This window comes from Odontesthes bonariensis, chromosome 18 (assembly GCF_027942865.1).
Source record: "Odontesthes bonariensis isolate fOdoBon6 chromosome 18, fOdoBon6.hap1, whole genome shotgun sequence".
Lineage (NCBI taxonomy): Eukaryota > Metazoa > Chordata > Actinopteri > Atheriniformes > Atherinopsidae > Odontesthes > Odontesthes bonariensis.
In genome coordinates this window covers 12,067,365-12,085,796 of record NC_134523.1, presented here as the reverse complement: position 1 = coordinate 12,085,796, position 18,432 = coordinate 12,067,365, and the positions used below count along the sequence as shown (strand labels likewise).

Genomic DNA, 18,432 nt, shown 5'->3' with positions numbered 1-18,432 from the left:
GGATTTGTCATTTCATGTAAAACTGTGACTCAAATCTGAAATCTTGACGCTCCACCACCATGACTAAAGACTCAAACAAAAACATCAGCAGAGCCAAACGGTGGGCTTAAGCTGTTGGGGCTGGCCAATCGAAGTACACTTGGCTACCCCTCTCGCCTTTTTCTACAGGTGCTGCTTTCAAATTATGCCAATGCATCAGTAAACCTGTAAACCTGCCAGAACTGAGGCTGAACAGTAGTCTGCAGATCAATGAGTGACACCACAGTAGCTGCATACTTTTAGAATCGGTTATATTTCGTTGTGATTACATGACAACGTTGAGATTAAAAAGAAATTGCAAATCATGTTGACATGTCAATTTTACATTTTTTTGCAGCGGCACATGAACACATTATCTTATTCAGTGGGCATGATTTAAACTTAGTTATTTGGCAGATGCTTTTATTCAAAGTGACATACAGGTTAGGAACAGCATTCAAGCTCAGTGCAGTTAGAAAGTCTGGAAAATCTTTTCAAATCTATTTACATGACAGAGTGCAAGTAGAGCAGGTACATGCGTACAAAGTAAGGACAGAGGTGTTCTCAGCAGGGATGAGTCTTCAAGACATTCTGGAAGGAAGACAGGGATGCCCTGCTCGGATATCATTTGGTAGCCTGTTTTGCCATCATGGAACCACAAATGAGAAGAGACTGATTTGAAACTGGCTCGAGTGAAGGGACGGCAGGACCAGACGAGTTTAATGAGAGGAAGACAGAGGTTGAGGAGGACCTTAGACTGTACAGGTAAGGTTAAAATAGTCATAAAAGTTAACTCCTATCATTTTTTCCTAATCTCTTCTCTTTGACCTTTTTGAAAAGAAAATTCAAAAGGATCTTATGGGAGGACTTTAGAGATTTTCGGGTATGCACACCACAACTGGGTGTGCTAAATTTCACTGAGGATGCTGCGGTCAGCGTTACAACAGCGCGTAAAGCGTACTATTCTTTACAGAAACACAAATGCAATGATCATAATGTCTTACATGGAGGCTTTGAAACTTGCAGCAACAACCTCGTGCACAAAAAGAGTCAAGACTGACCAATCGTTACTATGTAAAGACACCTGGCATTCACTCGTTGTCCTGCTGTATGGGGCTGATGTTCACAGTCCGCTCAAAAATAGTAAACCAGCCTAAAAAACCATGCTTTTAAGAAATTGTTGTTCAACACATCCTGTAGGAAGAAACATTGCATGGGGCGTGCAAACAGCTCAGGGCCTCGCAGTTAGTCAGATCTACATCTGAACCTTAGGAAGTAAAGCACCAGAAGGCTCTCACAATTTGGGGATACTTACAGAAATTATTCCAAAGGGAACACCTTAACCTTCAGACACTTTTTATTTCCCCAAAACAACTGCAGGAATCTTTCAACAGCGACTCGAGATGCAAAGTTTTCTGTGTCCTTGACACTGGAAAATGTAAAGATCCGGCTCAAAAGTAGAAAACACATTTACATCTGTAAAGCGAGACTTAATTTCTTACTGAAGCACCGTGATAATGCTGAATGCATTGAGCACTGAGGGTAAACACACTACTACTGGCAATGTGAATGGGTTTAATAGCCTTGTTTTACAGGGTCTGGCTGTGTAGAGGGCTTAAAAACCTGCTTAAACACGCTACTTTTGGTGTAAAAATGGCATTTGTAGCTGATGTGCATCTTTACATGATTCACATTCCCTGCAAACTTAAACCTCTCCGATATTATCAGTGTAATTTTTTCTTGAAAAAAAATATTCACTTCTAAACTGATTTATCCTATGAATCAAAAAAATATGTTTAGGTTTATGTTTTTGCATTTAGCAGATGCTTTAATCCAAAGCAACTTAGAAATGAGGATATAACATTACAGCTAACATCAAAGCTAACAATAAGCAGCATAGAAGGAAACCACTAGTCCGACTCTGTCAGAGGTGACAGGGGTGACAGTGCAGAGATAGAGGGAAGTACAGAAAGATAAAGAGCAGTAGAGGGGGTAGGGAAGTAGGGAAATAGAATATAAAAAAATATTGGACATGACAGAATAAGTCTCAGCTCTGTCTTTGTTTTCCTTGTTTTCTGGACTTCACAAGGTATACAAAACCAGTTTGTCGTTAGAACAAATGTTTGTGTAAGTAAAGTCCACTAACGGCCGATGGCCCGCTAATGGGCAGGCGATTGATCGAAAGTGTAAACTGGGGGAATGTGAAAGTCAAGAGCATCCCCATTAAATAACACATAAAAATGAGCAAGGTGGCAAGAGGCAGTTGAGTCAGGTTAAGAAGGATAAAGAGTGTCCATTACTTTTCACTAAAGCAGCTGCAGCAAAAAGGAAACGGAGAGATTAAGGGATAGCTATTAGGATTAGTGCATCACGTCTGTGATTTCCTGCACAGTCAACAACACCTGAATCCCTCCTGGTTATATGGCTGCCTGTGCTACCACACACTGCAGTAAGTAAGATGCAGGGACACTGTATAAAGATCTGAGCTGTATATTTGTATATGTGTGTGTGTGAGGGGGTCTTACCAGGATGAAAAGGCCTTGGTTGGCCATCTTCTGGTGGTCGGGGATGGTGGAGAACACAGACAACACCAAGCAGCTGAACACCAGCAGAAAACTGAAACACACATAATCACACACAAGTCAAATAAAAACCATTAAAATATGCAAGCTTCACTCTCTGTGTGATTAATCAACAGAGAAATGAGCAGGAGAAGATTTGCTGATCCATAACACAACACAAACACAGCACTTTGGTATTCAGTCAGTAGCACAAAAATCAGAACAATGGAATATAATTTAGTCGTTCTGGTCCACAAACTGTAAAGTTCAGTGGAAATATGTAAGAATACCTATATAGTACCTGTTTGCACATTTAAATGTAATGAAACTGTGTTTTTAATTGAAAATGATACAAATACAAATTATTTTTTAAACATGTGCTAATTTAAAAACTGATGCCGGCTACATGTTTAATAAAAGAGGTAACACTTGATGGAACGTCTCCCAACTAATTAGCATCATGAAATGGTCATTAAAATCCTTGGGTGTATTAAATGAGGATCGCAGAGAAGTGGAGTCTTTCAGAGGTAAAGATGAAGCAAAAGAATGTAGAAGCAAATAGAAATCTTTAGAAATCTGTCTGTAAAATAAATACAATCCATCCATCCATCCATCCATTATCTTCCGCTGGTCCGGGGATCGGGTCGCGGGGGCAGCAGCTTGAGCAAAGAGACCCAGACGTCCCTGTCCCCGGCCACTTCCTCCAGCTCTTCTGGGGGGACCCCGAGGCGTTCCCAGGCCAGCCGAGAGACATAGTCTCTCCAACGTGTCCTGGGTCTTCCCCGGGGTCTCCTCCCAGTGGGACGGGCCCGGAACACCTCACCGGGGAGGCGTCCAGGAGGCATTCTCACCAGATGCCCGAGCCACCTCATCTGACTCCTCTCGATGCGGAGGAGCAGCGGTTCTACTCCGAGCCCCTCCCGGATGACCGAGCTTCTCACCCTATCTCTAAGGGAGAGCCCAGACACCCTGCGGAGGAAACTCATTTCGGCCGCTTGTATTCGCGATCTCGTTCTTTCGGTCACTACCCACAGCTCGTGACCATAGGTGAGGGTAGGAACATAGATTGACCGGTAAATCGAGAGCTTCGCCTTCTGGCTCAGCTCCTTCTTCACCACGACGGGCCGGTGCAGAGCCCGCATCACTGCAGACGCCGCACCAATCCGTCTGTCAATCTCCTGTTCCATTCGTCCCTCACTCGTGAACAAGACCCCGAGATACTTGAACTCCTCCACTTGGGGAAGGATCTCATTCCCGACCCGAAGAGAGCATTCCACCCTTTTCCGGCCGAAGACCATGGTCTCAGATTTGGAGGTGCTGATGGTCATCCCAGCCGCTTCACACTCGGCTGCGAACCGCTCCAGTGAGAGCTGAAGGTCACGGCCTGACGACGCCAACAGAACCAAATCGTCCGCAAAAAGCAGAGACCCGATTCTGAGGTCGCCAAACCGGACCCCCTCGACGCCCTGGCTGCGCCTAGAAATTCTGTCCATAAAAATTATGAACAGAATCGGTGACAAAGGGCAGCCCTGACGGAGTCCAACCCTCACAGGAAACATGTCCGACTTACTGCCGGCAATGCGGACCAGACTCTGACACCGGTCATACAGGGACCGAACAGCCCATATCAAGGAGTCCGGCACTCCATACTCCCGGAGCACCCCCCACAAGAGTCCCCGAGGGACACGGTCGAACGCCTTCTCCAAGTCCACAAAACACATGTAGACAGGTTGGGCGAACTCCCATGCTCCCTCCAGGATCCTGCGGAGGGTGAAGAGCTGGTCCACTGTTCCACGGCCAGGACGAAAACCACACTGCACCTCCTGAATCCGAGATTCGACTATCCGGCGGATCCTCCTCTCCAGTACCCCCGAAAAGACCTTACCAGGGAGGCTGAGGAGTGTGATCCCCCTATAGTTGGAACACACCCTCCGGTCCCCCTTTTTAAAGAGGGGGACCACCACCCCGATCTGCCAGTCCAGAGGCACTGCCCCCGATGTCCACGCGATGCTGCAGAGGCGTGTCAACCAAGACAGCCCCACAACATCCAGAGCCTTGAGGAACTCAGGACGGACCTCATCCACCCCCGGGGCCTTGCCACCGAGGAGTTTTTTGACCACCTCGGCAACCTCAGCCCCAGAAATGGGAGGTCCCACGTCCGAGCTCCCCAACTCTGCTTCCTCATCGGAAGGCGTGTCGGTAGGATTGAGGAGGCCCTCGAAGTACTCCCCCCACCGACTCACGACGTCCCTAGTTGAAGTCAGCAGAGCCCCGCCCTCACCATACACGGTGTTGACGGTGCACCGCTTCCCCCCCCTGAGCCGCCGGATGGTGGACCAGAATCTCCTCGAGGCCGTCCGGAAATCGTTCTCCATGGCCTCCCCGAACTCCTCCCAAGCCCGAGTTTTTGCCTCAGCAACCGCCGAGGCTGCGTTCCGCTTGGCCTGTCGGTACCCATCAGCTGCTTCCAGAGTCCCACTGGCCAAAAAGGCCCGATAGGACTCCTTCTTCAGCTTGACGGCCTCCCTCACCACTGGGGTCCACCAGCGGGTTCGGGGATTGCCGCCACGACAGGCACCGACCACCTTGCGGCCACAGCTCCGGTCGGCCGCCTCAACAATGGAGGCACGGAACATGGCCCATTCGGGCTCAATGTCCCCCACCTCCCCCGGGACATGGTTGAAGCTCTGCCGGAGGTGGGAGTTGAAACTCCTCCTTACAGGGGATTCCGCCAGCCGTTCCCAGCAGACCCTCACAATACGTTTGGGCCTGCCAGGTCTGACCGGCTTCCTCCCCCACCAGCGGAGCCAACTCACCACCAGGTGGTGATCAGTTGACAGCTCCGCCCCTCTCTTCACCCGAGTGTCCAGGACATACGGCCGCAAGTCCGATGATACGACTACAAAGTCGATCATCGAGCTGCGGCCTAGGGTGTCCTGGTGCCAAGTGCACATATGGACACCCTTATGCCTGAACATGGTGTTCGTTATGGACAATCCGTGACGAGCACAGAAGTCCAACAACAAAACACCACTCTGATTCAGATCGGGGGGGCCGTTCCTCCCAATCACGCCCCTCCAGGTCTCACTGTCATTGCCCACGTGAGCATTGAAGTCCCCCAGCAGGACGAGGGAGTCTCCCGGAGGAGCACTCTCTAGTGCCTCCTCCAGGGACTCCAAAAAGGGTGGGTACTCTGAACTGCCGTTCGGTGCATAAGCACAAACAACAGTCAGGACCCGTCCCCCCACCCTAAGGCGGAGGGAGGCTACCCTCTCGTCTACCGGGGTGAACCCCAATGTACAGGCGCACAGCCGGGGGGCAATAAGTATGCCTACACCTGCTTTACGCCTCTCACCGCGGGCAACTCCAGAGTGGAAGAGAGTCCAACCCCTCTCGAGGAGGCTGGTTCCGGAGCCCAAGCCATGCGTCGAGGTGAGTCCGACTATATCTAGCCGGAACCGCTCAGCCTCGCGCACCAGCTCAGGCTCCTTCCCCAGCAGAGAGGTGACGTAATAAATACAATTGTAAAGAATTTGGAGATTTCACATATCCTACACATAATATGCTAAGAAGTTCAGAGAATCTGGTGAAATCTTTGTTCATAAAGAACAACACTGAAAACCAGCACTGAATGGCCGTGGTCGTCAAGCTGTGCTGCATTCAAAAGAAATGGTAGAGATCAGTGCACGGGCTGAGGAGCACTCTTTAAAACACCACAACAATTTGTCCAAAACTGTAAGCTCCACCTCTGCCATGCAATGAAAAACAAATAAAATCAGTACCCAGATATGTTGGCACCTTCCCAAGTTCAAAGCTAATTCAAAGATGGATTGAGTCAAAGTGGAAAATTGTCCTGTGGTCTGGTAAATCAGAATCTCAAGTTCTTTTTGGAAGTAATGGATGGCGTGTCCTCTGGGTTGAGAGGGATCATGTAGTCTGTTTTCAACCCACAGTTTAAAAAATAAACAGCATATGTGATTTAGTAAAATGTTCCATCATTACCACAAACACAGACACCGTGTTTACTTTGGGTCATTCCCATTTACAGCATCCTGCAGCCATGAGTCAAGCTGAAAACGAAAGAAGCACCGTTCACTTGTTTCACTGATGCTTCCTGAAAACTGCATCACCAAGCTGCTTTTAAGGTGGGGGGGTAAAAAAAAAAAAAAAAAAAAGTGCAGAACTGTTTGTCTTAAATCTTGTTGTTAAACGTTAAAAAAGGGAGCTAAAAAATCTCGCCCTCTAAAATTGTTGGTGCCGTACTGTCACTTTCCAAACTGGAACTTTCTGCCCCTCAGAACTTAGTAATGGCCACTTCAGCTTCAGAGCTACCACAAAATAAAACATAAATTCTGATCAATTGTGTCTTCTGATTAATGGGCTCTCATGTTAGTATAAACACTTCATTTTTCCGTGTCACTGGAGATGTGGGAAGTCGCAGATCTGCGATCTTCGTCATTTTAAGACAGAATGACTGTGGAGAAATACTCTTAGCAAAGTAGAAGTAAATCTAGTCCATTGTGCTGGACTCACATACAACTATAAGATCATTTATATGAAGTTCTCTTTCAGAGGGAAAATTAATGCACATGGTAATACTGTCGAATCTTTTTTGGGTACAAGTTACTTACTGCTTATGAAATGGAAAATATTCTGCCCAGCACAAAAATAACTTTCCCACTCATGATGAAGTAGTAACTCGAAAATCACATGACCATTTTTATTCTATGTTTCTGGAATACCATGGTGCTTGGGAGAAAAACTGCTGGCACTAACGTTTTGGCCAACATGACAAGGCAAAAAGAGTCAACCATGAGATTAGAATGACTGATGTGAACAGAAGTGCAGAGCTGCTTAATTACAGACAAAGAGAAGCGATGACTGTTTTCGTTACACCTACTATGATCAGCAGTATTTTAGGATAACTTTCATATTGTGTTTTTTGGAGTGTAATTGTTAGTGGTTTGAAGACATCAGGAATGGTGTCAGCTGGTGGATCAAAACTAGATGATGGGCAGTAGAAAGGTAGCAGGATAAGAGAGAAAAGAACAAGACACAAGAAAATAATAACTTGGGTAAATGGATAAATATATAAATATTTCCATATTTACTTTAACTCTACAGCATAGTGAATATGTGATCCCATTTTAAGGTATGAAACCTTGAATGAAGCAAACAGTAAGTTAAAGATGACAGTCAGACAGTTCTGGTCTTAAGCCCCCCTCTTCTCTTTATATTTTACTTCCAAGCAGCCATACTTTCCTTCAATCTTTTAAAGTGGTCTTGAGCTATAGTTCTCCAGGCTTTTGGGGTTTTTCTTTGGACATTGGCTCAATTTTCTGAAAAATGTGCATTTTTGTTATTGTTTATGATGCCACTCAACACTCACCTATGAGTCATTCAAGCAAAATAAGGCACTGAAGTGAATGGGTGGACCAGCATTGTGTCTACACATAGTGTAGCTGAGTGAGATTCACTCAACCATGAGTAGATTATCTCAGATCATCACAGCAACAAGAGCCTGACAGGGCCCATATACAGTGTATGTACAGTATATGGTAAACATATATGCAAAATGTGTTGCAAAGAGACACATAAACCCCTGTGCCATGTGAATTTAGAACTGCAAGGCAGGATTAGCCAGGTGGCAGCTGCTGGCCCAGCTGGACTAGATGTTGGAGCCAAAAGTTAGAGATCACTTGTTGGACACGAAAGAAGTTCTCAAGGCCTCACACAATGGAGCCCATTTTCTTCAATTAGCAATATGATAAACAAGTCTCTAAGAAAGATAACGAGGATCAAATTGAAGGTATTTTAAGCCCTCACAATGTAAACCTGCTTTAGAAATTGAGTCCAAATTTGAAGATAAGTGGAGATACATCAAACAGAAAAAAAGTTGTCAAGGATTAGTATAATTGGTTTACGATGATCACCAGACAAAACGAGTCCCATGTTTCTTGATAGGTGAATTAAAGTGTGTTAACAGTACAGAGATGAGAGAAGCTGTTGATTATCAAATGTCCAGCAACTGTGTGTTGAAAGCAGCTGTTTGGGTTGCCACGGTGAAAGCGACAACAACATTCTTCCTGACTCAAACTGGAAATTCACTCAAACTTTGTCTCAAGCTCCTGCTATTGAGAGGGAAACCATACCTCCGACTGACATGACTTTGCAACCGTGAGCACCAGAAGGCTTTTCTGAACACAGAAATGTGTGGCATTTGTTTCTTTTGTGAGAAATATGGAAATTACAGAGAAAACAATGAACTAAACACTAAGTAACCGCTGCTTTTTATCTGATATTCTGCTCTTAGTTTAGACAGAGAATGTAAAGCTGGCCTCATTCGTTGTTTGTATGAGTGTATGTATCTAATGTGCAGACCCATAACACCCTTAACTTCATAATAGCGCTTTTATGCTCAAGTTTTTCAATGAGCCCTTAAGAACCCTTAAAAGTCTATTCAGAGAATAGACTTTAAAACAAACCTGACTGGTGTACAAGTCTCTTCATGGTCTAGCGCCAAAGTACATCTCTGACATGTTAGAGCCATATGAACCAACTCGGGCTATGAGAACCTCAGGGAGGGGTCTCCTCCTGGTGCCCAGAGTCAGAACTAAACAAGGTGAGGCTGCGTTTCAATTTCATGCTCCTAAAATCTGGAACAGTCTTCGAGAAGATGTGAGACAGGCCTCAACTCTGACAATGTTTAAATCCAGGCTGAAACAGTTATTTTTGGCTGTGCATATGACACCTGAAAGTATTTTATCTGCAGTCTTAGCTTTTAATTGAATTAATTAATGATTATTTTTATGTTTTAATGATTGTATTTGCCTTCTTGTGATTTTATGTAGCTGTGAAGCACTTTGAATTGCCTTGTGTACGAATTGTGCTCTACAAATAAACTTGCCTTGCCTTAAAATCGTATCTCAGTTAATTCCTATTCCTCATAACAAATGCTAAACATATCTGTCCACTACCAGTATTAATGCGTTTCATGATTACTACACATACACTTACTTTATTATCAAAATAGGATTTATAAAACACACTACATGTGACCCAATAAAATAAACACGTAAACACATCAAATAAAAGCATCATAATTCGTTCACTTCCATAAATTTACCTAAAAATGTGGCTCGGATTTGCAAGGGATCAGAATTTGGCACAATGCCAGCTTGTTAATAACCAGATCCAGGTCCTTTACTCCTTTTCTTTTCTCCAGCTCTTTCATCCTCCACCAGATTTTTAACCAAAAAAAAAACCTTGAGCAAAATAAAAATACTCTACAACATAAAAATTCATGTAGAATATAGCATATACTTTGTTGTCTACAGTAGTAGATCAACCCTCATCTTACTTTGAAGCTCCCAGATCAAGGAAGTGACGTCGACGCAGCTTTAGCAGCAGAGAAGCTATTAGGCTTGTGTTGATAATAATAAACTCCTGGACTATGTACAAACTTCCAAATGCATCGTTTTGTGAGTACAGACCATATTTGTACTACTGTAGAAGTTTGGTGTCATGGCATGTGATTTTAGTGTGGTAATTTTGGAGATACTGCCAGGGTCCGTTAGCGCTTGTACTAAGCTATTCGGGATAACTCAGTAACTCGGCTGATGTTCAGCCAAGATCGGAAAAACTTGGCTGGATGTCACGGTTCAAATGACCCTAGGGTGAATCTACTCCGAACCATCACTTTAAGTAGCTTAGAGCGCAAGTTTACTTTTATTTTACTTTTTTTTCTTCTTCTTCCTCGTCGAATTTCTGTCGTCATCTGGTATAAAGTGATATAAATGGCTATGAATCGAGCGCAAAGCAGCATGGGAAGAACCAGACGTCATTTGATAGACATTCGTAGCGCCCAATAAACGGCTCTAGGCATTCGTAAACCACGCCTCAAATACGAGAAAATGCACACCTAGTTCCCAGACCACCATCTCATCGAGATTGTGGACGCGTCAGCCAGGCTAGTCATTTGGAGGCTTTTGGCACAAAAAGAATATGACCGTTAGCTTGGAGAGAGTCAACAAAATTAGTGGGCACTGCAGCCAGTTAATGAGAAATTTTACTAAAGCATTTTACACTGCTGAAAATTGGTCCTAACTTTACAATGAACGTCACATCACATGAATGAGCTGGAGCTTCAGGTGACAGTCAACAATGACTTGCACAGTAATCCCACCCACTCGCAAACATATGAAATAGCCTTTATCAAATACAAATTTAATGTTTAATCAAATATCTACCTATAGTCTACCGCTAGTGATTCATATAGTCAGTATTAAAAGACTATCCTGTCTTTTTTTTTTTTTACATTTTCCCAAAAATAAAAAACAGTGGTTTGTGATCACAAGCCAAAGGACTCAGTGAGCAATTTCTCTCAGACTGTTGTTGCTTTGTCTGCCTGTCTGGCCACACTTTCCAGCTGGTGAGACACCACAAACATAGAGGCAAAGTAGAGCTTAGACAGCTATGAAGACACCGGAAACCAAGTGTGAATAAACAGACACCCCAAATTACCACTGTATATTACTCAGCCCAGTGAAGCGTGCACAGTGGAGAGCTTGTGCTTCAGTGCAAACAAAGTGTTTTGGTCGTTCATCAGCTGAGCAATGTGCTGACTAAACTGTATGTCTTTTTTCCCTCGATTAACTCAAAGCGCTGTGTGTACGTCCACGAGCTGGAGATTAGGCCGCGCTGCGAATCTCAGGTGGTTTCTCTCATTGGCTTTTGCTTTATGACAGGAAAAGAGTTACAGAACAGACAAACTGGATCGACAGCTTGACTTTTGCAAAATGGAGATGCCACATTCCCGTAATAACATGTTGTGAAAAAAATAAGTATTTTCCAAAATGCAGTATTGATCCTTTACATATTATAACCTAGAAGCAATGCACTGAGTTACCTCCAGTGCACCCGTAGTGTCAGTTTATGAATCCAGTTCTCCATGAGATGTAATTCAATTTCTTCTTTTTTGTTTCAGAATTTCTGTCACAATAACAATAAGTGTTAGAGTCCACCTCCGTGACCTTCAGCCTCTAAACCCCTACTTATTGTTTAGAAATAAGTCACAAATCTGTTCCATTTATATTAGTCATGATGGCAATGCAACCGTACTTGTTTTGGTATTTTATGGGAAAAAAACGGCATACCATGGAATGCAATCAAAGAGCTGACTGAAAATATATAATAAAATCAAAACGATTCTACAGTTTTTCTAACAGGAAGGTTCTTTTCTATAGTAGTGTCAGTTTTTTTACATTACATTACACTTAGCTGACACTTCTTATCCAAAGCGACTTACATCTATTTAGATACAGGGTATTGGTTACAGCCCCTGGAGCAATGTGGGGTTAGGTGCCTTGCTCAAGGGCACTTCAGCCATGAATGGAGGTGTAGGGAGAGGTAATGGCAGGACTTGAACTTGCAACCCTCTGATCTTAAGTCCACCTCCCTAACCACTAGCCCACAGCTGCCCTTCAGTTATTTTCAGTTTTTCCTGTCCTCAGCATTCAGCTGCAACTACTCATGCAGACTTACAGTTTCAGTGTATATTATATTGCACCTTGAAGAAATTCAACATATGGTCTATAATTGTTTAATTCTATAGTGTGGAAACACTGTAAAATAAGAGTTCTTGAGATTTCGATATTTTAGAATACACACGTCATTACCCCTCCTTCTTTTCGCCGTGGCATGGCAGTAATCCACAAAGGACAGGCCAAACATTCAGCATGGTTACATGCCCAGCTGAGTCAAGCTACAGTTACAGTTTGACTTAGTTATTTACGGTGACTGGACGCCTGTCCTTGTCCCACTATGCACAGGAGGGGCACCAAGTTATTCAACTGAAGTATGTTACTATGATGACACTGTGGACGGTGTGAGAAAACGTTCAAAACATTCTGTCGCACCCAACTTTCTCTGTAGGAGATCATTGTACATCTTAGTATAGCCAAATTCACCACACAGACATTTTGTTTAAGGTACTTAAGTGGTTATATTATCAGATGATGCCTCGATGACAATATCAGGATCTTATCAAAACAGAGCGACTGTCTGGAAATGCTTTAAGCGGCCGCAAGTCGACACAAAGTGTCGTCCCATTTAAGTTTCGATGATTTTTGGTCAGACTAACATGATTACTCACAACCGGTGGTAGATGTGGGTGTTGGCTGCAATTTCTCACAACATTTACATGAAGAGACTTGGGAACACCTGTCAGAGAGACATCTGTTCAAACTCACGCTCTCACCCCCCACTATGGGTCCTCCACAAGGCCTCTGAACAGTATTTTCTGCTCTTTTGAACAGAGATCTTACATGTTGCAGATAAAGTCTGTTTTAAAACAGCTTTATGTATCATGATACATCAAAAAAATTAAGCAGATGAGAAAACATTTAGACCATGCATGATGCACGTGGACAGGGAGTCACATTTCTGCTGAGAAATCATTTTCTACACCGCTGTCTTCCTTTCCACCTCAGGACCACCATCCACCATCAATCCCCTCCCTTTCAGGGAAATGTCAATTAAGGCTGAAGCATCCGTTCCACCAAATCAGCAGGACTGGTCTCATGGCACACCAGACATCAGATGGATTTGGCCTTGACTCCTGCCTCAACAAAGTATTCAATAAAGATTTTTGAGAAGCTTTATAATTCAAGAAGAGAGGAAGTAAATGTTGGAGCAAATGTTACTGTCATAAGAAGACAGTAAATCACAGAATCTCTGCCTAGAGGTAAATATCACAATGCCCTTGCTCCACACATTCAGCGCAGGATTTGGTCTTAACAATTATAACATAATCCCCAGATTGTGAAAATTTGAAGCTGTTTGCAATAATTTTGGGTTATTATATCGACATGTTTACCACCATTTTAAATGCACTGTTTACATGTTTTTTTCTTATCTTCCCAAAGTTAGAGTCTACCATAACAGCAGAAGAAAATAAACAAAAAGAAAAAGACAATCATATCATCAAGCACTATGATGTGCTTGGAAATTGATCACATAAACTAGAATTCTGTGGTCATGACAGCTTGTACTTGAACCAAAGTGGGCAAAGAAAAGCATTACCCCAGAAATGCATTATAAATGAACATGTACCAATGCCATGTCATGAAATGAATAAGAAAAAAAATGGTAGCTGTAATGTAATGTAATAAAATAATTTATGAAACTGAGCCACTCAGGAGGTTTAACATAAGGCTGTCTGTATAAGTAATTGCTCCGAAACTTTTTTTGAAAGAATAATGCATCCTCTGCTTTATAGAGAATACCTGACTTTCTCCTAAATCCAGCCGAGCGTAATTTGTCTGGAGAACACTGTGGAGAATCAAGAAAAATGCAAGCGCAGACAGAAAGAAACAACCTTCTGCCTATTTATCAGAGCAGATCTTGTCCTGTGCATTCACATCCATATCTGTCGGAAGTCTGACTGCTTCCTATCACACACAGCAAGCCTCTGCACGTATGTGTGGAGCGCATAAAGTTTGTCTTCAAGCCTGTTAAACTCTTGAGGGGCCATTGGACTGGCAGAGGAGCAGACAACAAATAAATGTTCAGCTGCCTACATTACAACTAGATTGCTTTTAATGGATGCTAGGCAAGGTGCTTTTACTGCTGTTTTCCTGTAACCATATACAAGTGAAAACTGAGATCACACATTACTTGGACTGGCCTGTGAGAATACTGAAGTGAGATAAAAAGTTCTAATAAACATATATGACACTGTGTGTTACTCTGCATTACCCTGTGTGTGTGTGCATGTGCATGTGTGTGTGTGCTAGCACTCTGCTGTGGGCCAGCAAGTGTACCTACAGCAAATAGAAGTGGACCTGCTAGATTGTGGGAAAATGCAGCTGTGATTCAATCACCAGTACGCTATCAGTTACGCACAACAGAGGAGGTGGAGGGAGAGCAGAACAGACACAGAGGAAGAGTGAGAAGGAAGAAGCATGGAAAGAGACAGTAGTGAGGGGGGAAGATGGGAAGATAGAAGAAGTTGTCTGGAGAAAGCATTGACCTGCAATCTGTGCACATGCTGCCGATGCGTAAACACAAACAACAACCCAGTCCAATCACTGAACACACGCTTACTGTGACAGCTTCTGGAAGGTCATACACTGGTAAACATATAGACCCACTTAAACAAATAATCCTGAAAAACTCTGTCAGCGCATGCGATTTATTTATAGCAGCTGAGTCTGACATGTGAGAGCCTATGTCCAATGTCACACTTCAGGTTTGTATTTTCACACAGTACTAAAAGTCCCAAAGTGCTCGAAGAGGCAATAACGAGAAGAACTACCAAGCCTTGTCTAGAGAGAAGAAAAGGGGGGAAAAAGGTGAGGTATCAGCAAGTGGGAAGAAGGAGGGCGAATGTCGTCATCAGAGGAAGAGAAGGGAGAAAGCAGAGGAAGGTTGAAACTGTAGAAGATATTATTAGCAATTCACCCTCCTTAAATAGCGACTGCAGGCAAAATGTGCACAGGTAGGCTGCAAAGCACAAATGCTGCACAGCTCAGAAGAGGCCAGGCTGCAGGCCTCTTTGTAACTCCCTCTTTCTGGGACAGCCAACTTTTCAATCCAGGGGAAAAAAAAAACAACAAACAAACAAATAAGAGATTAAATGTGCTTTTTCACAAGGATAGAAGCTGACTGAGACATAGCCTTGAGCGCCTGTGCATGCACCATGGAGGGAGGGCTGACATCAATGTGTCAAAGAGAGAAATTTTTCTTTTCTTCTGAAGGCCACAACCTTCGGGATAAAACATGATCGGATCGGTTATTTACATCTAGAGAGGTCGTGAGAGAAATAATGCTGTGCAACCTTGGCAGTTTGCATCATAAGCGGCTTTCCTGGACACTTCTACACAAATTACTTGTATAATACACACAGGCTCTTCACGTTCAAAAGTGCTTACACGTTACGTATCACAGGCCAAACCTACTGCGTAACCAGACAGTCATACACAATCACGCACATCCACTCACCAAACAGGTACGCCATTCTGTTCCATTGTCGGCCCACAGATGATGGATTTCAAACAGAATGCCAATTAGACTGATACATTTTTCCCTGCTGAAGTATGTCACGCCTAGATGCAGCAGCCTTAAAAGTATCAGCCATCACTAGACACACACAAACAGTGTCTGCACTCTCACTCAACTGATGTTACATCACATTATTGTAGAGGGCTTTGTTCTCTGCTTTTGATTAATTGAAACTTGGTGCTTTAGGTGCTTTGGTCGTGCAAACACAGGGCTTCTTTTGATCACTGGATGCTAGTTCCTGTATCTCACTGACACTTAAATTATAATACTGCAAGTAAAGGATGAAATTTAGTTCAAGGAATGATGAGCTGAAAAGTCAAGCAACTATGGTGTTTTCACCACAAATTCCATGTTACATTTCCAGTATTTTATTGGTTTCTTTTCAAAACACTCACATTCCCTTGTTAGATGTCCTGTTCTTGGTTTAATTTCTAACTTGACCAGCTATTCTCTGAACTGTTGAGTCATTAAACATGTTTTTTTCCAGGAGATTTAAAATCTAACCTCATGTGGGGACACCGATTAAAGTAACACTAGAGAATTTGTCAAAATGTTTTGCTCTTTGGCTCCCCCTACAGCTGTGGTATGAAATACCGTTGTCATAAAAAAAACAAATCTCCATGTGGGCCTAGTAAATGTACAGCTATGCACACAAATTTGTCGTCACGTCCATAACAAAAGTCAATGTACCTCAAAACGAGTCGAAAGCACATCGTTTTTAAGGTTCACAAACTTCTCTAGCATTGCTTTAAAATCACAACTGCAAAACACTGTCATCCCTTAAAATCTAGTTTGGAATATTCATCATTTCAAGGTAGTCGTTCCCAAGAGCAGAACACAAGCTTGGCCAAAAGTTGCAACAAAGAATACTTGTATATCATCTGGTAATTTCATACAAATTTGACAAAAATCTAATGAAAGTTACAAAGAAAACACAGAGGATACAACTTGTGTCTTTGAGTGCCAACCATGGCCTTGACCACTGTCACTGAAGCAAGCATGAGTTATCTTGGACTGTAGTAAATCTGTTCATAAGTATCCAGAAAATGTTGCAAGTGAAGCTGATGATTGAGGCAAACATAAAAACTTTTTATCCCACATATTTCCAGGAAAAAAGGTACAAACAAAATGTCAGCTCAATAAAGGGTTGTTAAAGGGATAGTCTCTTTTGACATGAAGCTGTATGACATCCCATACTAGCAATGTCGTATATGAGCATTGATTCTTTTGAGAAGCAAAACGCTTTATTTTTGTGGCCCCAGACAACTAGCCGGACTACCTTCGTCAACACTAAAACGAGGCCAGAACTCGGCTCACAGGACGCAGTAGGGGGTAAGTCAATGTTCATATACGGTATTGCTAGTATGGGATGTCATACAGCTTCATGTCAAAAGAGGCGAACTATTCCTTTAATTTATTTCTATGTGATTTACAGGGCTAGATGAACAGATGTGCATCTACAGAACAGAGGAACTACATTACAAACTACAGTTTCAAAGAGTCCCAGGGTTGCTGCTGTAGGTGCTATAATGGCTCCTCTGTATCGGACATCAAATCAGAAAAAGTTGGGACAGTGTGAAAAATATTTTAAAAATTCATTTTGAATTCATTTTTACTTTAAATTCATTGCAGATCGTATGAATTCAGAACATCTAATATTTTGTCTTTTGTCATTTTTGCTCTGAGAGCCTCAACACATTCCAAAGAAGTTGGTAATAGGATCAATTTCAGGCTAATAATGAGGTTCAAAGATAAAATATAATAATGACATTATCTTAAACAGGGGACGCCAACTGGCTTTTGTAAATATGATTTAATATAAAAACGATATCTATGAAAGGCTGAAGATCACAATACACCAGTGCTGAAAAAAAATGTTATTTCTCCCTGCTTGTAAATCCCAGCTCCTGTAGCACCTCTATGGTGTCACAGCAGTTCATATGCTCTGCCTTTATATCACCACTGTCTTGTATCAAAGGTATTTGTAGATGAGGAAAGATATATTGTTGAGGTTGAGAACTATCCCTAACTTCTGTCATTGAACTTCAAGACATAATACTGTTAAAATTGGCTTTGTTCTTAGACATTATGAATGAAATAGTCTCTATACTTTTCCACGATGAACTTAAGTGATCCTGGCATAGTGAGACAAAACAATTAGCCTGGGAAAGCAGGTGCAAGATTCACACACACACATTGTTTGGCTGATCCAAATAATATGACGAAGCATGTTGAACCTACTCATGTCCAATCCTACTCGGTCGAGTGTGAGTCCAACCTATGTGTCATATAAATACAAAAGATACCGGGAAATCGAGGCTCGGTCTGACGGATTTCCTGCGGGAGCTCTGTTCCACTGAGCCCAGCGCTGAGATGCTTCACGTGTGACTACCAATAAACACTTTGTTTAACTTGAGATTCCTCCGGCTTGTTCTTGAGCTTCCAATGAAAGAATCGAGCTAACAATACCAAACTATATCTGTTCTGAGAATGGGTTGTGAACCTTGAAGTGCAAAAAGAAAAGACATTAAACATCTTGGTTTCATGTCGTCTATGACATAATAAAGGTCACAGCATTTATTTCATATTCGTTAATGATTTATTATGCAAATTGATTCATGAATCATGTTTAAGAAGTAATGCAAGTGTAAATAATCCACCTATACTCCTGTTTTGTTTCACATGTTTTTTTCTTACTGTCATGCACTGCCTACACACATATGGTGGAATAAATGGATATCTTAGAGTCATGTAGCATATTTACTTAAGGAGAGCACTTGAGGCTTGTGAT

General features: G+C 42.7%; 1 protein-coding gene across 1 annotated transcript in view; it reads right to left on the bottom strand.

Moving 5' to 3' along the window:
- kcnq4 (potassium voltage-gated channel subfamily Q member 4) overlaps window positions 1-18,432 on the bottom strand; it is a 78,574-nt gene that overhangs the window by 42,003 nt on the left and 18,139 nt on the right. The window contains exon 2 of the mRNA XM_075450361.1: window positions 2,544-2,634. Within this exon, the coding sequence (XP_075306476.1) occupies window positions 2,544-2,634 (91 nt within the window). The remainder of the gene's footprint in view (window positions 1-2,543; window positions 2,635-18,432) is intronic.